At 41.5% G+C, this 21,787-nt stretch overlaps 1 protein-coding gene across 1 annotated transcript; it reads right to left on the bottom strand.

Annotated features, from left to right (window-relative positions):
• Positions 1-3,535: 3,535 nt before the first annotated feature.
• LOC143879006 (uncharacterized) lies at positions 3,536-6,031 on the bottom strand. Its single transcript, XM_077381211.1, has 2 exons — positions 4,879-6,031; positions 3,536-4,785 (listed from the first exon to the last, which is right to left on the bottom strand). The coding sequence occupies exons 1-2, from the start codon at positions 6,029-6,031 to the stop codon at positions 3,536-3,538; spliced, it is 2,403 nt and encodes an 800-aa protein (XP_077237326.1).
• Positions 6,032-21,787: the final 15,756 nt, after the last annotated feature.

Here is a 21,787-nt window from a genome sequence, read left to right as displayed (position 1 = left end):
AAGACCTCGGATGAACCTTCCCAATTATGTCAATTCCCCATACTGAAAACGGCCATGGAGAAGTCATAGAGTGCAACTCCGAAGGAGGTATATGAATAAGATTTGCATAGACTTGACACTTATGGCATTTCTTCACAAATGCGAAGAAGTCTGCTTCCATTGTGGGCCAATAGAATCCAAGCCTCAAAATCTTTCTTGACAACATTTTCCCATTCATATGAGGTCCACAAACTCCTTCGTGGGTCTGCTCAATAAGCTCTGCGGCTTTGTCTTCATCAACACAAAGAAGTTGTATGCCATCAAATGATCTTCTGTACAGCTCTTCACCACAAATAACGAAGTTGGCAGCCAACTTCTGAAGAGTCTTCCTCTCTTTGCTTGAAGCTTCTGGAGGATGCCCTTTACCAGCAATAAAATTCTTGATATCTATATACCATGGCTTCCCATCTGGAACCTGGCTGAAATTTCCACAGCATTCACATGTGAAGGAGCCCACTGAAGTCCGACAACTAGCGGCTGAACCTCCATTGATATAGAAATGTCTAACATCGAGGCCAAAGTAGCCAAAGCGTCAGCAAAATGATTTCTAGTCCTTGACAAGTGAGTGAACGTGATGGTCTTGAACTTTCTGACCAAAGATTCCAAATAAATGTTATAAGGGATCAATTTATCTTCTCGAGTTTTCCATTGCCCATTAATCTGGCAAATGATCAAGAGAGAATCCCCAAACACATCAATATCTTGAATCTCCAAAGCTAAGGCTGCCTCTAACCCGGCGATGCAAGCTTCATACTCTGCCATGTTGTTTGTGCATTCAAACTGCAGCTTGATAGAAACAGGAATATACTCTTTCCGAGGAGATATAAGCACAGCTCCTACTCCTTGTCCTCGACTGTTGACAGCTCCATCAAAGTACATAAGCCACTTAGTACTCGAAGCTTCTTCTTCAATATCCATGATCTCTTCGTCAGGAAATTCTGCCTTCAGAAAAGCATTCTCTTCAATAGGCGCATTAGCCAACTGTTCAGCAACGACACGCCCTTTAATTGATTTCTGAGTGACATAAGTGATGTCAAACTCAGACAATAACAACAACCACCTAGCGGTTCTTCCTGTAAGGGCGGGTTTCTCAAACAAGTATTTTAGTGGATCCATCCGTGAAAGCAAAAAGATTTTGCTTGAAAGCAAATAATGTCTAAGCCTCTGGGTAGCCCAAACTAATGCTAGACAAGTCTTTTCCAAAACTATGTATTTTAACTCGTACTCTAGCATCTTCTTACTGATGTAGTAAATTGGCTTCTCCCTTTTAGACTCTGAATCTTGTTGAGCAAGCATGTAACCCATCGCCGTATCTGTGATAGACAAGTACAACAATAACGGTCGGCCTGGGATGACAGGCGATAGAACAGGAGGTAAAGATAAGCATTGCTTAACCTTTTCGAAGGCCTCCTGACACTCTTCATTCCATTTCTTCGAGGAATTCTTCTTCAGAAGCTTGAAAATGGGTTCACACGTCATCGTCAGGTGTGATATGAACCGTCTCAGATACTGAACTTTGCCAAGGAAACCTCGGATCTGCCTTTCTGTCTTCGGCGGCTGCATTTCTTGAATCGCCTTGATCTTTTGCGGGTCTACTTTGATCCCTCTTTCGCTGACCATAAACCCTAAGAGCTTTCCTGATGTAACACCAAAGACGCACTTACTCGGATTTAGGCGAAGCTGGTATTTCCTGATCCGCTCAAAGAATTTTCTTAGGGCAACAGTGTGCTCAGGTCGAGTCTTGCCTTTAACAATCATGTCATCGACATATACCTCGACCTCTTTATGGATCATATCATGTAAAAGAGTTGTAGCAGCCCTCTGATATGTAGCACCAGCATTTTTTAGACCAAACGGCATCACCCTGTAGCAGTAAGTACCCCACTGAGTAATGAACGCTGTCTTCATCATGTCCTCGGGCGCCATCTTAATCTGATTGTAACCTGAAAACCCATCCATAAAGGATAGAAGAGCATGACCAGCTGTATTATCAACCAGGAGATCAATATTGGGAAGAGGAAAGTCATCCTTAGGACTTGCCTTGTTCAGGTCTCGAAAATCGACACACATTCGAACTTTTCCGTCCTTTTTGGGCACCGGTACAATGTTTGCAAGCCACTCTAGGTATTCAACCACTTGAATGAATTTTACTTCTAACGGCTTCTTAACTTCTTCATAAACTTTCAACTCCCATTCAGTTTTGAGTTTTCGGAGCTTTTGCTTCTTTGGCTTAGTACCAGGGATTAAGGGTAAACGATGCTGAGCAATTTCCTCACTTAATCCCGGCATGTCATCATATGACCAAGCAAAAACTTCCTTGAACTCTTTGAGTAAGATGATTAATTCTTCGCGTTCTTCAGGAGATAAAATTTTGCCAATTCGAATCTCCCGAATCAAGGTTTCATCACCGATATTCACGGTTTCAATTTCCTCTTCGAGTGGTTTTGCTCGGCGACTCTCCTCCTGTTGAATCATGTATTTGATTTTAGGGGGAGTGTCGTCGACATCTTCATCAGAGGGGGAGTCTTGATTATTATTATTAAGATTATCAGATTTTGAAGCAGAAACATTAGAAATAAAAGTAGAGACAGGAATGTACACAGAAGAATCTTTTATTTCATTGAATGTTGAATCAAGTACATCAAATGATGAATTACCCACATCGAGCTTTACAATAGACTCTTGAAACAAATTTACAGACTCAACAGATATATTGACATCTGTGTCAATTGACTCTGAACTATGTACTGAAAGAATATCTGACTCAGCATCTGACTCAATCCTGTTAGAAGAAGGGGAATCACTATCGAACTCAGGAGACTCGACTTTTATAGTACCTGCATCAAAAGAATCGTTAGAATAAACAGACTCCGAATCAGATTCAAAGACTGACGCATACTTACGGACAACCGACTCTTTTGAGGGACATGACTGTTTAAGAAAATAACCTGAGGCAAGACCTGAAAGGTCCAGTTAGTCAATGGTTCCTCTGCCGGGGTGATTAAGTGAGTAGGGTTCAGAATTGAGGTCCTCCTATCAATCACAGCAATAGTCTGCGAATCTTCAAGAAACATTGAACTCAGAAGGCTCGGCTCTACATATTCTGCCCAATCAGCTTCAGACTCAACTTCTGCAATCTGTATACCGGCCTGCTTATCTTCTAATTCCAGCTCAAAGAAAATTTCAAAACCTAGCAACCTTTGTCCTGAAATCTCGTCCAACCAAGCCTCGGCAAAACCACAGAAAGGGACATCTGCGCCCTCTTGCCAGAACCGGCCGTTCATTATCAAATTAATCGGCGCCATTGGTAATTCCAACCCTCTACGGCGACATTCAGCCCATTTCCGCATCAACTGTTTCATCTCTTTAACCTCTTTCTTTGAGGGCTTGTACCCCAGCCCAAATAGACCGTTGAAGGATTCGAATTCAGGGAACTCGGTCAAACCCTGATGGTATTTACCCAGCCTTGCACCTGGCATATATCCCTGTCGGCGAATCATCCTGATGACATTTGAGTTGTACTGGTCAGGAAACAAATTTCCTCATTCATAGCTTCTTTAAAGGTGATGGCAGTCACCTCTAATGAAAATTCAGTTAAACTAATATCCTCAGCCTTCTCCACAGTCAGGTCCTGAGTAATCAGCCCTACTTCAAGGTCTGGGTCTCCCTTTACAGTTACCACTCCGTTTTTGCGAAGAAACTTCAGCTTTTGATGAAGAGAAGATGGAACAACCCCAAACTTGTGCAACCAAGGGTGGCCAAGCAATAGCAGAAATGAGGCTTTGATGTCCAAAACCTGGAACTCTATTTCGAAGTCTTCTCCTCCGATCTGTATTTCAGTGACCAGAGTTCCGATCACATCTCGGCGAGTGCCATCGTACGCCAGAATACCCTGCTCAGATGGGATGAAATCCGCAGGACCAAATCCAAGGGTTGTTGCAATATTCAACGGGCAGACATTCAGAGCAGAGCCGTTGTCAACCAACACCTCTGGTACTCTTTTCTTGTTGTAAACGACCGTGATTTTTAGAGATTTTGTGTGGTCTCGGCTTTCAGAAGGCAAATCATCATCAGTGAAAGACAAAGTCTTAGACACTCTTGTCAGGGCAACTAAGCTTACCAGCTCATCAGGAGTAGTGTCTACAGAGACTTGTGCTGAGTTAAGCTCTCGAAGGACTAACTTTCTGTGCTTGGACGAGGCCATGAGTAAACCCCATACTGAGATATTAGCCTGAGTCTTCTTCAGCTGTTTCAGCAAGCTCTCTTCTTCCTCATCTACACTGACCTTGTTCTGCCTCGGATTCTCCGCATTTCGAGCAACTTCTGCATGATTTTCTACACATAATTCCTGGGGTTTGAATACACGCCCACCTCGGGTCAAGTGACACATCTCGTCACAATGGTTATCTAACAACAATAGCTCATCTTCTTCAAAGTCCTCAGCCCTTAAGACATAAGGAGTTTTCTTCACTCTTCCTGCATTATCAGTCTGAAATACACTAGACTGAGATGAAGACGATTCAGCCAATTCATCGTCGTCAAATGAAATTACAAATGGTTCCCTCCTTTCCACTGCTTCCAACTCCCTATCATCAAACTTCATGACATAGGTTTTTTCTGCGGTAATGGCACAAATAAGGGTTGATGGATCAAGCAGAGGCTCATTAGCAAAAATTGCATTGGTAGTAGAAGGAGGCATGGCATGATGGTTAGGAAGTGGGTTCTGAGTGACGTTTGGTTTCTCCACTGCCAACTCATTTTTGTCAATCATGTTTTGAATGGCATGCTTCAAGGCCAAACAATTCTCAGTCAAATGCCCTGGACCTCTATGATATTCACAATATTGGTCCATCTTCCAGAATGTGGGTAACGGATTGGGTGGAGGTTTGATATCCGGGAGCCGGATCTTCCTGTCTTTCATAAGCCTCTTGAATATCATTATTATAGGATATGGAAGATGATCAAACTTTCTGTCAAATGTACCTCTCCTGGGTGCTCTGGCAGCTTCTGTAACAACCCTGGCCACAGGCCTGGTGTAACTGACAGCATGAATTTCTTTGGACTGGACCATAGGTCTTTTCCCTTCTCGGATTTCAGAAGAAACCTTGGCTCTCAAGCCTTTTGCTATAGCACCAGTCTTGATTAAATGGTCAAAACTCGGGTAATGCTGAGGAGCAAGAAAATGAAAATATTGGGCAGACAAACTCTTCAGAACCAGCTTTATCTGCTCTGATTCAGTCATTCTTTGGCTTAGCTGGGCAGATTTGCGTCTCCAACGCCTGATAAAGAAAGTAAAAGTCTCCTGAGGACCTTGCTTAAGCTGTTTTAAGTCTCTCTTTGTGACCTCAATTCCTTCTTCCATTGAGAACTGTTCTATCAGCTTTTCAGAAATATCTTCCAGGGTTCTCACCTCTTCTGGCTTCAGCCTTAAGAACCACTTCTTTGCAATCCCTGTTAAAGAGATCGGAAACAACTGCGCCATCTGCTCACGGCTCAGACCGTACTGCTGGGACAAAATGATAAACCATCTCATGTGGTTACGCGGACACCCGGTTCCGTCATATTTGTCATAATCAGGAGCTTTGAAGTTGGGCGGCAAAGATACCGTCGATGACAGTATTAATTCAGAGACGTCAAATTTCTTAGGCCCCTGGACTTTCATCTGCTCCATCTCGTGAGCCATTTTACTGAATTTCTCAGACATTTCCTTCTCAAATTTTTCAAACTTTTCTTTTTCTCTATCAACCCCTGGAGCGCAATACTCCGCAGCATACTGATCATCTTCTAAATCAACCTCGAAAGGTTGGATAACGGGTCTATGCATCTCCGGAGGTGGAACATGAGAAGGCTGAAGTACGGGCCTAGACGTGGAAGTCTTATCACTTATCTGGGTCTTCATTGTTGCCATCTCTTCTTTCATCCCTGCCATGTCTCGGGTGAGGTTTTTCATCATCTCTTGCATGCTCAACAAAAGGTCAGTTGGGTCGGCCATTTGGTTCACTTCAAAGGAACCGGAAGACTCTGGTGAAGGAGGTAAATGCACTGTGGATGACACAGGAGAATCAAAGTGACGAACAAGTCTAGACACTGAAGTAGGTCTTGACCAGGTAGGTTTAGCTTGGGAGTCCTTTTTGGGAGCGATGGTTGCTATCTTTCAGAATCCTGATTGGAAGTTAACAAACTAGATTAAATGATTGACAAATGAAATAAGATAGTTTGCACCAATAGAGAGAAAAGAAAAAATAAACATCCTTTGTATTGATTATATTGACAGGTTACAACACCAGTGATTGGTTACATGAAAAAATGATGAAACCCTGAATTGCCAGCTGTCTATAACATGTATCAAGTAAAATTCTTTTCTTTAAATTTTCATCAGATTTACATTTTTTGACTCTGATTATATTCAAGTAAAACAAATGAAGATGATAAAGAAATGATAATCCCAAGCCGAAGATCCTCAAGATTCTGCAATCCGAGCTCTCTTGGCCTCAAGCTTTCCGGGTAACTCTCCACGTCGAACCTTAGATGTTAAGGCAAACCTCTCTTTCATAACTTTATTTCTCCAAGCAGCTATGATGGACTGAATGAGATCAGGAGACAATTTTTCACACAAAGGAGGTGTTACAGCTCCAGGGGGACAAGGGCGCCCTGTGATCTGATGAAGAAGATGGATTGGTGCATAAAAGCTTGACTTTTCTAACCCCATAAGATATACAAAGGGATATGGGTAAGTGCTAGTGATAACTCGCAAGCAAGAATGACTCACACAACAAAATTGGGTTTCCTCCACATGCTGCAACCAATTACGCCACTCATCAATGGATTGTGGTCGGTTGGCCATTGGTTGCCAAGATGAGAAATCTTTCAAGGTGTACTTGTTGTGGCTTTTTCTCTGGAGGATAGTGAGTTTTTCACAAAGCCATACCTACAAGAGTTTGACACACCCAAAAAAATTGTCATGAACCTCCTGACGAGCAATAAGATCCAGTCCGGAGAAAGATTCTGCGAGTATGGTGGGAACAGGATTCCTCCCTTCATTAATTTGATCCACCACAGCTAACAGGGCCAAAGGAGCATTATAAGAATCACTACGAAGTACGTAACGTGCGAAGACACCAAAGATCAGGGCATTACGCCGACAATTCTGAAAGCGGGAGTCAGTAGGGTTGACATTTGTAGAAAAAAGTTTGATTAGGTCTTGGACTCGCACGCTTGTGTCTGTGAGGCATGACAGAGCATCAACCGTGGAATTTTTAAACAATTTGCAGAAAAGATAATGAGGGTCATCTGGACTCAAAGGTTGGACCCAAAGCCCCTCCAATGGGAGCTCTAATAGGACACACCAATCCTCAAAGATGGGACAAAATTCAAAAGAACCGAATCTAAAGACATGAAGATCAGGATCCCAAAAATTGGCAGCTGCTTGGAGAAATTTCCAGTCTATACCGAGTATGCTCAGATGATTGAAGGTACTGATAAACTTTTCGGCCATACTCCTTTCTGAATGCTCACGAGGAAGAGTTTTAAGAGTCTCCTTTATCCAACTCTTCAACACATTATTGGCCATGATCAAACCTAATCATCCAGACAAGACAAAATTATGAGAGAAAGGAGATACCCATAAACAAATGAAAGGGATAAATTTGATGATCAATTATAGGAGAAGGATACAATCTGAGACATTTGAATTTTTCATCAAAGATGAGAGATAATCAAGAGATCAGACAATAGACCACGGCCATAAAATGACAAAGTAGGTCGCTAACCGGATCCAAATCTGGCGATGAATATCATCAACTGTGCGATCAAGAGGATCAAAATGATAGACCATGGTCATAGAGACAACAGACAAGCCATCAACCAGATCTAAGACATAACAAGTAGACAGATAAACACATACGCTAATGAAGAATAGATACACAATTTAAATCTATGACACAACAAAGGAATAGATACGTAGTCAAAGGGTAGCAAATAAAACTATGGCCACGAGAATGATACAGACCAACCACTAACCTTAGTGAAACTGACAGAAGGTAGATACAATTGGTCCAACTAGAAGCTCTCACTAAAAGTGGGTTCCAAGTTAATCCAGACTATACATGGAAACCAAGACAAGGCAAATTAACTCCAAAGGATAGCCATCATGCTCAACATGTGTTGCGAAAAATTCGGCAGCACAACGGCTATACGAGGAGGTCAAGGTCCTGACTGAGTAAACTGACTCTAAAGAGTAGCAGTTATACTAAAAAATATGTTGCGAAAAATTCGGCAGCATAACGGCTAGACAAGAAAGTCAAGAAAAGGCAAACTCACGGTTTTCCTAACTCTAAGAAATAGTGGTCATGCTCAAGAAATATTCTGGATAAAATCCGGTAGCATAACGACACTGTACAAGGGATCCCCATAGCTTAACCAAAGGTATATGAACAATGGTTACTAGAAAAAGGTAATCAACTGATGGACTGACCAATGGTGAAAATATACCACAACGGGTCAAACCCTATAATCAACAGATCAAGGACTAAACATGGCCAAGGTAATGGCGATCAAAAGCCACTGACTAGATCTAGATCTGAATAACGAAGGGATATAACTGATTGAAATGAATAAGGAATTTTCTTACTAAGAGGAGAATCCCAATATACATAATCAGTATATATAAGTATATACACATACACACAAATCCTAACCAGGGGCACCAGCCCTAATTCTAATCTAGCTGAGTCAAGAAAATCTCGACTCAAGACAGACTGATAAGTGTACTAGGACAGTGTTGTAGCCATGTAAAATGAGCTACCCTAGTCTACAAATGGGGCAAAGCTCCTAACTCTAGGCTCCACATGTATGAGCAACACATGTTCGACCCTACATGAATGTAATATACTTATATAAACACGGGTACTTCCTAGTTGGATTTCACTAAGTCAGTAAGTATATACATAATATATAAAAACAAAGTAGGGCTCCGGACTCAATCTACCGGGTACTATGCGTATGAAACATACCTAATATGTATAACACAAGTACACCTAGTGTTATACATAGTATGCTTCATTGCTCATCGGCTGTTGTAAACACAAGTACACCTAGTGTTTACGGCTGCAGCGCTGGCGCATAGCTTGGAAATAGATTCAACAGTACCATCAGGGTGAAGACATCCCAGTCGGGTACGCATTGAATCTATCCCGTGGAGCCAAGAAGGAAAAACAATGAAAGAAATAACAAATATGATAATGCATGATGTGTAGTGTGTGAATCCCTTGTTTTAATTATGCACCTATCTGGTGCCCCTGGATTCTAACGATAGAATTCCCATTTAAAATGATTTAATCACAAATTTCTCCAAAGTTAGTAAAAATGGCATTTTTATAGAGTTAGGCAATGTTTCAAGAAATCCCCAGCAGAGTCGCCAGCCTGTGGACCCCGATCCGAGGACAGGCGGGAGGGAACGAGTCCCTAGCACCCTCTGGATCATCCACGTGTGTGGAGAGCTCTACCAAGGAACTCTCAAAACGGATGCCACCCTCATAGCATAGCACGAGTGGCGATATAAAAAGAAAGAGATATGTCTTGATCCGGAACCGAGGTTCGAAACCGAGACATACCTAAAATAAACTCAGAGTCGCCATCCATGGATATGCCATGGAACCCTAAAATCAAATCCTCTGTGCAATGGATAACCAGAAATATATATGGGTTCGTGCCTGGTTACGAATGGGGAAGGTCTGAGAGCACCCCCAATTCGTCCGAGTGCAAGCACTTGGTCTCTTATGCCATTTATTATTAACTCCAAAGAAGTTTGGGTAAAAATCATGTGAAATGGGAACAATCCTCAGGAGTCGTCTACCTAAACATGCATTTCCTGAGGATAAAAATAATAAACACATATAAAATAAAATGAAAGATGTGTCACCTAAGCATAGCTAGGTTATGAGTGATATGCCTAATAGGTGTCTAAGTTCTGATGTGCGAACACATGCAAGATATAGCTAAAGGTATAGGATCAGTACAAGAAAGTAAGAAAACATATCAAATCATACAATAACTACACAATAAATCCTAAGACTCTAAATTATTAGCCCGAGTCCTCAGATGGTCTGGTATTCATCCAAAGAAGCCTACGTATCCCCGCCTCCACGAGAATCAAGGCAACGTAGTTCTTCGCGCCTATTCTAAGCTAGGATGCCTAAGACACCTAGACCTCTATCCTAGACTCGATCTAAAAGACCGAACCGGTTATTAAGGTTTCTTGTACGATTATTTAAATTTCAGTGAATTGTGGATTTTAGGACACCCTATATGCCCTAACTAAATGCAGATTAGCCCTAAGCTAATGCAGGTGATTCCTACAACCTATGTGTAACTAGGCTGTATTTCCTAAGGAAAATAAAGGGTGGACTAGCGTATCCTATTCTAGTCATCACTCGGCGATGTGGATCACTGACTGACCGGACGGAGGCGCTCCTATAACTCTAGGACAGACCCCTAACTCTAAAACAAGCACACAACAAACAAACAAACAAACAACCTATCAAAAGAAACACCTAACTCTAAAACTCTCTATCTAGGAGAAACTCCTAACTCTAGAGGGAGATCTTTTGAAAACAAGGTTTTAAAGGTTTTTGAAGAAAGTTTAAAATATTATTTACAAAAAGTTTGGCTGGACCTGGGATGTGGATCCCAAGCTGCACTACGTACCTCGTGAAAGAGGATCAAGCCAACGTAGTTCGGAACGAACTTTCCTAAACTACACCAAAACACAACACATTACACTTCAGGCTTTTTTAGGTTTTTCAAATGTTTTTGATATTTTTAAAGTTTTCAAATGTTTTTGACGTTTTAAATTTCTAATGTTTTTGAGTTTTCAAATATTCCAATACTTTTGGACTTTAAAATATTTTCACTCTTAAAGGGAACACGCAAGCAACACCACAAACTAGGGCAAAGCCCTAAATCTAAAGGGGAAACCCCGAACAAACAACAAGCAATTAGCGTCTCAAAGAGACGGACCACAACAAGAAAAATAGTGTCCCAAGAACAGAGAAAACAATCTAAGATCCTAAGCAGGGAAGGCTCTATATGACTGAGTTAGTCTCTAATGGAAAAACTCCAAACTAATAACACTAAGGAAGGAGTACAAATGAGTCAGAGACTCTCTAATAACACTACCAAGTCTAAGACTCGCTCTAAAAGAGGAGGTCACTCTAACATGAGGCTAGGTAAGCCTCCTAAAGAGGAAACTCTCTATATGAGACAAGGCTTGTCTCCGAGACACAAATGACGCAAACAAGGGCTCTGATAAGACTGGGCAAGTCTCCTATATACAAAGGAGGAGACCGCAACTTAGACTGAGCCAGTCCCCTAATGATGGGCTTGGGCTAGCGCCTTCATCGCCCTTGTTAAAATGAAACTTCTTTCCTATAATTTCAACGAAAGCACATTACTTGCATCAATAATCTCAAAGTCCAACACAAGAACCACCAAAGAGAAAGTCAAGCCCTATAACATTTTCATTCACACATAAGCATCTTTGGAGTATCCACAATAGAAACTATCAGCTCAAAATAGAAACAAGTACAGATCAATCAACAGAGTCCATCAAAATCAATACAAGCACCAAAGAAAAGAAATCATTGTAGTATCTATCCATGAATGCCTCAAGAAAAGAATAAAAGAAAACTAAAGACAAAAAAGGACAAAACTGAATAATAAAATCAACTTATCTTTTCTTTTGTTCTCCTTCAATTACCTGAGACAATGCATCGCGCTCTGTTCTTCTTCTCCTCTGACAATAACTCCTTTTCTTTCTCTTGTAGCAAGTGGCAAAAACTCCTTCCTCATCTGTGTCCGGTTCAGCCTTCAATTCTACGTTCATTATACGGCAAAGTATCTTTGACAGGAGATAACAGGCATCTGCTGGTCTGCAATCTGATTCGTGGACGCCTCAACCTGTTCTATATGCCCTTGTGGAAAGAAGAAAATTCTCTCACTTACTCGAGGAACTGTCACGAGCGGTCCGGCACAAGCATGCCAGAGCTCTGTATAGAGAGAGTCCTCAGAATCTTTTCCGGTAGCCGGAGAAGCAAAAATCCGGCATGGCGGCTCCAGAACGGCCTTCCTTGCGATTCCGCCATCGTTTGGCTCGCTACAACCGGAAGAGAAACTCTCTCCTCTTCCACTACTACAATTCCCCTTCACAGAAACCTGGGAAGAAGCCACAACTTACAAAATCCTCAACAGATCTCACATCTGCACCTCCTCCTTTCGATTTTTCCTAATCCGAAACCTTACCAGCTCAAACAGTAGAAAAACAGATATAAAACGACAGAAAACTGATACTCCACCACAGAAGATCGCACCGGAGATGATCGCACCGGAGAAGACGAACGGTCGAGGAACACTTCCCTCATCTCTACTTTTCTCTCTCTCTTTTCTCCCCAATTTATAGATGAAAATGAATTCCCCCTCTCTCTCTCTTCTCAGATCTGAGATCTCAGATCTGAGATCCCTCTTTCACGAACAGATCTGAAGAAGGAAATTAGATCCAAGGTAGCAATGATCGGCCGGCTTGGAGGTGGGAGAGATGGCGGTGCGGTACGATCGGAGCTCCGGCACCGTTGCCAGAGGAGAAGAAAACCCTCCCTCTCTCTGTAACCTATCTCTCTCTCTCTCTCTCTCTGTTTTGAATGAGAAAATGAGATCCTCCTCTTTTCATAGCTGAAATTGAGAGAGAAATGATGAGATTAGAGAGGGACGGAGGTAGGATCATTGATTATATTGGCTGGAAGGAGAATGAAGAGGGTTTGATGGTGGTGGTAATGGAGGTTTGGGACCGGAGCTTGGCGATGATGGCTTTGGAAATGGTAGATAGAGGTGGTGGCTGCTAGGGAGAGCCGAGATAATGGAGATCGTGACCATAGGGTAGCAAACCCTCCTCATCTTCTTCTTCTTCCCTCTCTCTCTGATTTCTTAAGAAATGAAAAAGACCCTCCTCCACAAAAATCTAACCGATGGCTTGTTTTATAGATGATGATGGGGCTGATTTTAGCAACCCTAGAAATTGGTTAATGCATACCCCCCTCATGGTCTTTTCCTCTTTTTGGTAATACAAACACACGAATTGGTAGTGGCACATCCATATGCTGATAATGCACCTCCCTTTTCTCTTCCTTTGCTGTCCTATAATATATTTATACCTTTTCCTTATTTGAGCAGCTCCTTAGAAGATATTTGGCTTTCTTTTCATTTTATTAGAAGAGTAGTTCGGGTAAAAGCTAACCCATAGAAATGATGCCCTCCATTCCTCCCATGGACAGCCCTTTAAATTGCTTAATTCACTTCCCATTCGGTGCACTTTAGGACCACTCTTTTTGCTACAGGGGGCTGGGTGGAAATGGGCCTTAAAAAAAACAATGATGTATTTGCACTTCTTTTCTATCCTTTGGGCAGCCACCTCTTAGCTAATAAATTCCCCTTAATGCTTATGACTACTCTTTCATTAAACGAGTTGGCACGGGTAAATAAGAAGGTGAATGAAAAGACATAGTATATTTACACCCCTTATTTTCATGGACAGCCACCCTAGATATCTATTTCACCCCCCCCCCCCTTGACATGCACTGCGCACATTCTCTCGGCTCGTTCACTGAGCAAACGCGCACGGATCTCGAAGAAAATTTACGAAGACCTACGGGAGACATTAAGCTACCCCAGGGTTTAATTTGGGACCCCAGCTCACTGATTTGACGAGGCTTCGCACAAGCGACGTGAACTCGGGTCCGGTCAAAATGGGGTGTCTACACCAGCCGACTCGGCATATCCTCCGTAAAGGCAGGAGGACGGGCCACACAGCCGGTTTTCCCTTGTTTAACGCTAGGAGGGGCAACCCTCTTGGTGGGAGGCTCCAACTCCGGGTGAGGAGACCTAGCAGTGCCCTTTTCTCAGACCGATCGACCAGAGGAGCTGGACGGCGCGGATGCAGGCAGCCTCGTTTGCGACCGGTCCATCCTAGCCACGGCCATAAAATCAGAGGGAATCTTCTTGCGGCTCACCAGACCCTTCGTCGCCACCGCGATCCCCTTTCCCCTGCCAGTATCACAGGATGAAGACATACTTGCTGCCAAAAACAGGAGAACAACAACCACTCAGAACGAAGGAAAACAACAACTCAAAAAAATATGCCTAAGACGCATATGGACAAACCCAGGGAAAAAGGCTCACCGCGATGGCTGGCGGAACTCTCCCCCATTCCCTCGCCCGTACCGCGGGCCCTCCTCTCCCTAGCTCCCAGCAAACCGAGCCTCTTCAGACCCCTCTCTCATCTAAACTCGGAAACATCGATAGCCTCCCCCGAGACGAGCTTCCCCAAGTCAAACTTACTACAATCAGACTCGTCAGGGAGGGACTTCCTTCGCCACTCAACGGAGTGCCTCCAAGAAGGAGGAAAGCCCCAACCAGCGTCCGACGGAGGGATAATAAACACATACTCCTCCTTCCACTTCTCAATGGAAGAAGGCAAGTTCACCGTAATTTTCACCTGCGGACGTTGAGTCAGATACAACCAGCTGTCCTCCCCCTTCACCAACGGGCTAAGGGCAACACAGGCTCGAAGCAGAGGGAGGGTAGGCCAAACCTTGTGAAGACCCGCCTTGGCCACAAAGGCCAAGAGAGTACGCCAACTATTAGGCGACAGTTGGGAGGGGGCCACCCGGTAAAACTCGAGGGCCTCTACTATAATACCCAAGAGCGGAAACCTAATCCCCGCCTGAAAGGCCTCCACATAGAAAGCTACCTCTTCCTCCATGATACCCTCACACACCCCCTTCACAGAGGAAGGAACCCTTATCCCACACTCATCTGGAATATGAAACTCCCTCCTAATCTTCTCTGCCGCCCCTGCACCCAAAGTACTCCTATAACACGCCACCCGACCAGGACGGATAACGGTGTGGGAGCCAGATCCCGCGAGAGGGGCGTGGGGCGCGAGCCGCCGCGCGCTCTCTCTTGGTCTCTCGTACCCACGCGATTGGCGTGTGCATTTTTTTATTATTGATTTTAATTCATCTTTTATGTGAACTTGGGATCACTGAGGCAATCCGAATTCCACACAAAAGAGACTGACAGAGTCGCCACCTAGATGTGGGATCTAGGGCCCATAATTAACCAGAAATCTAGACTCGCTACCTGGTTGCAAGAATGGAAGGTATGGGGAGTTATCCACCACATGCACCATTCTTGCCCGATAATCGGTCTTCGATTCCAAAAGCTAACTCTTTTAAATTTATTTTAGATGGCTCATTCAACTCTATGTTATTGTGCGAACTAAGTGACATGCATCCTATGATCTAATTTCAATGTGAATCCTAAATGTGTATCTTGATTTCTTAATTTGTCTGGATTCAATCTAGGTGAAAGTTCTCCTAAAATTCTAATTTCATGAAAAATCCTAAGTGATTTGATTAAGCATTTACAAGAAAATTAATATACAAAACACCACAATTTGTTGTGGTGCCGACTCGCGGGTGGTATGCCATCAGACATCCAAGCTGCCTACGTACCCAAGCCTCACTGGGATCAGAGTCGACGTAGTTCGGTGCACCTAAGCTAAGCTACTTATGCCTAACTCAACTAGGACACCGACTTAAACGGATTTGACTGTTTCAACAGTTTTAAAAGTAGTTATTTAATTCAAGTTGAGGATTTTATTATCTTAGGATTTCATCTAAGATGCTGTATGATTCTTATCTAAATGCAAGTTGTTCCTTAGACTAATGCAGGTTTGCCTACATCCTAGTTTACTAGGCTTGTCTTAAGGAAAGATTGGGTGACTAGTGTAACTAGACCTATGGTACGGTTGCTATTCATAGCAAGCGTCCGTGATGAGGCTGGACTCCTAACTCTAGGACTCCCTAAAACCTAGGACACGGCACAACACCAGTGTTCCTAAATTGGGCTCTAATGGTTCTTAGATTGGAAACCATAATCCAATGGTTCCGAAAGACACAAGATAAATCGATTTAAGTTCTCGAGGTTAATGAGTTTCAGATTTCGAAGATTTTCAGTTTCTAGACATTTAAGGATTACCAATGGTTCTAGGGTTCACCAATTTCGGCCTTGAATGGCATCCAAAGGAGGGAATCGTGCGCTCTTTCCTTGTGCAATTTAATACTTAGGTTATAGCATCTTATTGCCTGGCAGAATCTCAGGATTTCCGTGGACAATAACCTCGGAGCCAACAACATGCTATAACTTAAATATTCAAATTGTCAAAGATCAAGTTGCAATTGGGATACGATTATGGATGCACTGGCCATTTTTCCAGGAAAATCTAAAGATCCTAAAATTTCTGTTTTAATGGATTAAGGAGTGAACATGTGACAGAATTTTAAAGTTCTTTAGGAATTTTTATATGATTTTCAATTAATTTCGAATTTTCCATGGATTTTATCAATTTTAAGCATATGAGCGGTTTTACAAGTGAAATTGTTGCAAATAAATTCGAAATGATTCGAAATTTCTACAGCAGCAAGATGAAAATGTATGTAGCTTACAGGATGAGTTTTGCATATTTTTACATTAAATTCACATTTAATCTTGATTAATCCATTAAATGTCCAGATTGCACAATTAACACATAAACTAGTAGAAATACAACTCTAAATTCTATGAAATTTCTACAGAAATACTATATGAATCAAAATAGCATGCAGTGAGATTTTCATGAATTTTAGAAATTATTTACTACCAATTTCGGATTTTACAATTTCCAGACCAGATTATAAATTAACACTACATCCCATATTAAAACAGATCCAAATAACACGAAAATTTTACAGTAACAAGTAATATGGAAGATAAGACTACGGTAAAAATGTTATGAATTTTAATGATGATCTGATGTTAGTAAAAATTCTCCTAAAATCTGATAAGTTTCAAAGAAAATATTAAATAATATACCAAATAAACTCCAAAAATCTTTATAAATTCATGGTAAAATGAATCAGTAACATATTATTTTCCCACGAAATTTCATTAATTTTAGAATCTGTTTGGTATATAATTTAATTTTTCTTCGTCAAAAGATGTTTTTTGAAGAGTTTTCCATTTTTAAAACACAATTTGCGGAAAAAATCAGAAAAATTCGGAAAAATACAGAAATATTTTGAGAACAATGCACCTACCTGTGGTGAAGATCTCCGCCCAATCCAAAAAAATATAAAAAATCCTGCCGCCGCCGATCCGCTCCGCCGTCTTTCGCTTTCTCTGGAGTGTTTAGAGGGAGTGATTGAGGGAGTGATTGAGGGAGTGAAGAGATAATGGAAGAAGAATATTAGGGAGAGGGATGGAAGAATATATTGAGGAAAGGGATTGGAGGGAGTGATTAGAAGAGATAATGGAAGATAAATTTCTCTTCTTTCTTCCTTGTTTTATGGATGGGAAGGAAGATATATATAGGGAGAGAAAGAGAGAGAGAGAGATATGTTGGTGGAGAGCTCATCATGTTGTCCCTCTTAGTGGAGAATCCATCATTATTGTTCTTAGTGGAGGGCCCATCATGTTTCTTAGTGGAGAATCCATCATTATTGTTCTTAGTGGAGGGCCCATCATGTTTCTTAGTGGAGAATCCATCATTATTGTTCTTAGTGGAGGGCCCATCATGTTTCTTAGTGGAGAATCCATCATTATTGTTCTTAGTGGAGGGCCCATCATGTTGTCTTAGTGGAGAGCTACCATCATTGCTCTTCATAAGAGGCCTCACAAGAGGCCCCATTGAGGCCCCACAACGCGGGCCCCACAACGCGGGCCCCACAACGTGGGCCCCACAATGTGGGCCCCCGGTTGATTCAATTTTAAACAAATGTTCAATGCGGGCCCACCAAACGGGTACAAATTCTCCCTTGCTCGGATTCTCACGAATAACCCTTCTCCGCACTTTAGCGGAAAAAATCAGAACAATGCAGAAATGACCAGAAAGATTTGAGAAAGCGTAAGGGACGAACACCGGAATAGAAAACATTGAAAAATTGACAGCGAAACCCTAATTTCTTTTTTAATCAAAGCAGAGCAAAATGGGGTGTCTACAGATGCCCCTCTTTGGTAGAGATGACGTAGTCATCGAATACCAAAGTCAAAATGACAGAACCATTTTGCGTAGCTTTAATCGACAAAAGACTCTACGGAACCTAGACGCAAGCATTTACTACCTAATGTAAAACCCAAAACGAAGTCCTAGAATTGGAATGTAGTAAAAAAATCCCGCTGCGGTGCCGCTCGACATCACATTTATATGATGTTCAAAGAGAAAAGACCATTTTTGAATGGACTCAGAATGAAATACCATATTTTTACGGCTTCCAAGGAAATGAGACATCACATTTGTATGATGCTCAAAGAGAGTAAGAGACCATAGTTGTATGGACCTGAAGAGAATGGAATACCGTATTTTTACGGAGTTCCAAAGAAATGAGGTATCATATTTGTATGATGCTCAAAGAGAATAAGAGAACGTAGTTGTATGGACTCGAAGAGAATGGAACACCGTATTTTTTACGGAGTTCCAAGGAAATGAGGTATCATATTTGTATGATGCTCAAAGAGAATAAGAGAACATTTTTGAATGGACTCAGAAGAGAATGGAATACCGTATTTTTACGGAGTTCCAAAGAAATGAGGTATCATATTTGTATGATGCTCAAAGAGAATAAGAGAACATTTTTGAATGGACTCAGAAGAGAATGGAATACCGTATTTTTACGGAGTTCCAAGGAAATGAGGTATCATATTTGTATGATGCTCAAAGAGAATAAGAGAACATTTTTGAATGGACTCAGAAGAGAATGGAATACCGTATTTTTTACGGAGTTCCAAGGAAATGAGGTATCATATTTGTATGATGCTCAAAGAGAATAAGAGAACATTTTTGAATGGATTTAGAAGAGAATGGAATACCGTATTTTTACGGAGTTCCAAGGAAATGAGGTATCATATTTGTATGATGCTCAAAGGGAATAAGAGAACATTTTTTAATGGACTCAGAATGAAATACCGTATTTTTACGGCTTCAATCTTCGGTTGAGATTAATGAATTTGGAGGTTTTTTTATGAATTTGAATTTGACGTAGAATTGGATTTGATGAATTTGGGGAATTTGAATTTGACGTAGGATTGGAGTTGATGAATTTTGGGATTTTGAATTTTGACGTAGAATTGGACTTGATGAATTTTGGGAATTTGAATTTAACGTAGAATTGGATTTGATGAATTACGGAATTCCAAGGAAATGAGGTATCATATTTGTATGATGCTCAAAGAGAATAAGAGAACATTTTTGAATGGACTTAGAAGAAAATGGAATACCGTATTTTTACGGAGTTCCAAGGAAATGAGATATCATATTTGTATGATGTTCAAAGAAAGAAGACCACTTTCAAATGGACTCAGAGAGTATATGATAACAGAGATTATCAGGAAAGGGGGAACTGGAATCTCCAATTAACAATTTTGGAAGCAAATGATTCAATACCACCATGCAGCAAAGGTCTTTCTAGGCTTGAATATGAGATGCCACTTTATTAGCAACCTGCCCCAGTTTAAGGCCTTCTAACCTTCTTCTATTCATTGACCAGAGATCATTCTTGCAACGATTTTTCACCATTCGTGACAGTCGCACCTTTTCCAAGTTTCTCGGAATCCGTTAATGAACCTGCCTTCAGAGTGATTGCACCCTACAACAATTCTTTAAAATAGCATTTGTAAATTTTTCTAAAAATAGAACCACAGACATTGGTAATAAAAAGACAAAATAAGAAAGATTACTCAAGTGATCTCGTGATGCTTCTGACTTATCAGTATTTTCTTTTGGGTTAGGTTAGCCTCTTTTAAAGAATGTTTCTCCACTGATAAACATCTTCACTTATTTTTTAAGACAGTGATACTTCATATATCCTTCTATCAACTTTCGGATTGTTTTGAAATTAATGCCCTTAGTTTCGGGAATCATTGTTATTTTTGCCTGACCTACTGAGAGTTCAGAGGTCGATGTAATTCTTCTGGCGTGAACCCCATCTTACCACGACCAAGTATTCCTTTTTAGATTTTCAACTTGGCGGACCGTTCAACCTTAACTTTTGCCTGAATCGCCTTTTAGGTTTTCAACTCAGCAGGCTACCCCCTTAACTTTTGCCTAAGCTGCCTTTTCAGGTTTTCAACTTAGCAGAGGAATGATCCTGAATTTTGCCTAGATCGCCTTTTCAGGTTTTCAATCTAGCGGATTTTCAAGCTCCATTTTTTTTTTTTTTTTTTTTTTTTGAACACCAAAAGGACTTTACAGGTGAGGTAGAGCTTTTCAAAGAATGGCTTAAGGTTTTGCAAGAGTTTCGACCGAACCTGTGAACAGGTTGCCTACGTATCCCAGTGTAGGAATCAGGTCATGCGTAGTTCAGGGGAATGCCCCTAGTACATTGGGTTTTGAAGGAAAATTTTATGTAGGCTCGAAAGGGTTTGCAAAAGGTTATATATTTTTTGATTTTGGGTTATGAATTTGGGTTTTATTCGGCCAAAAGACGGCCTTCTGGTGTTCAAGCATAGAACCTCTTGAGTTGATCAAGATTTGTTGGTTCCGGCAATATTTCTCCATTTAAATTACGGAGCTTGACGGCTTTTCCGGGTAAGATTTGGTCCACGATGTATGGCCCTGACCAATTAGGCTTGAATTTGCCTCTTGGGTCAAGCACTGGTGCTCGATTTTCTTTTAGAACAAGATTGCCTTCTTCGAGATCTCTGATTTTAACCTTTTTATTAAAAGCCCGGGCTATTCTGCGCTGATAACCCTGCACATGGTAAAGTGCTTTTAACCTCTTTTCATCTAGCATGTTCAGCTCTTTATATCTGGCGTCTGCCCATTCATTTTCTGGCAACTTGACTTCAGTCAATACTCGGAGCGAAGGTACACGGATCTCCACAGGTAGCACTGCTTCCATACCATAAACAAGAGAGTAAGGGGTTGCCCCAGTTGAAGCTCTAATTGATGTTCTGTAAGCCCACAATGCGTACGGCAACTTATTCGACCAATCCTTATAAGTTTCTGACATCTTGCTAATGATAGTCTTGACATTTTTGTTTGCAGCTTCCACCGCTCCATTTGTCTGCGGCCGATAAGGTGAAGATTTATGATGCTTAATCTTGAACTCTTCGCAAAGAGTGATAACTTCTTTCTTGAAATGAGATCCGTTATCTGAGATAAGTTCATGGGGAATTCCATATCTGCATATGATGTTGGTTCGTATGAATTTAGCAACTGATGCGGATGTAAGCTTTGCATAAGAAGCGGCCTCAACCCACTTAGTGAAGTAGTCAATTGCAACGAGTATGTACTCGTGACCACTAGATGACTTAGGGGAAATTTTGCCAATAATGTCAATTCCCCAAACCGAAAACGGCCAAGGAGAAGTAAGAGAATGCAATTCGGTAGGTGGTACATGGATGAGATTCGCATGTATCTGACATTTATAGCATTTCTTCACAAATGTGTGACAATCTGCTTCCAATGTTGGCCAATAGTACCCCAGACGTAGGATCTTCTTTGACAACATCTTCCCATTCATATGAGGTCCACACACCCCTTCATGAACATCTGCGAGAATTTCTTCTGCCTGATCTTCAGTGACACATAAGAGTTGAATTCCGTCGAAGGACCGTCGATACAGCTCTCCTCCACAAATGACAAAGTTAGCCGCCAATCTCT

The sequence above is a fragment of the Tasmannia lanceolata genome, unplaced genomic scaffold, assembly GCF_043159265.1.
Source record: "Tasmannia lanceolata isolate RefF3 unplaced genomic scaffold, GAP_Taslan_0.1 ptg000006l, whole genome shotgun sequence".
NCBI classification, from domain to species: domain Eukaryota; kingdom Viridiplantae; phylum Streptophyta; class Magnoliopsida; order Canellales; family Winteraceae; genus Tasmannia; species Tasmannia lanceolata.
This window is presented reverse-complemented; position numbering and strand designations above follow the sequence as displayed.

Excerpts from the sequence above, each read along its gene's own strand:
- LOC143879006 (XM_077381211.1), bottom strand. The coding sequence starts at position 6,031 with ATGGCCGACCCAACTGACCTTTTGTTGAGCATGCAAGAGATGATGAAA. Across the intron at positions 4,786-4,878 it reads CTGGAAGATGGACCAATATT|TGGAGAAACCAAACGTCACT; the intron begins GTGAATATCATA and ends ATGAGTTGGCAG.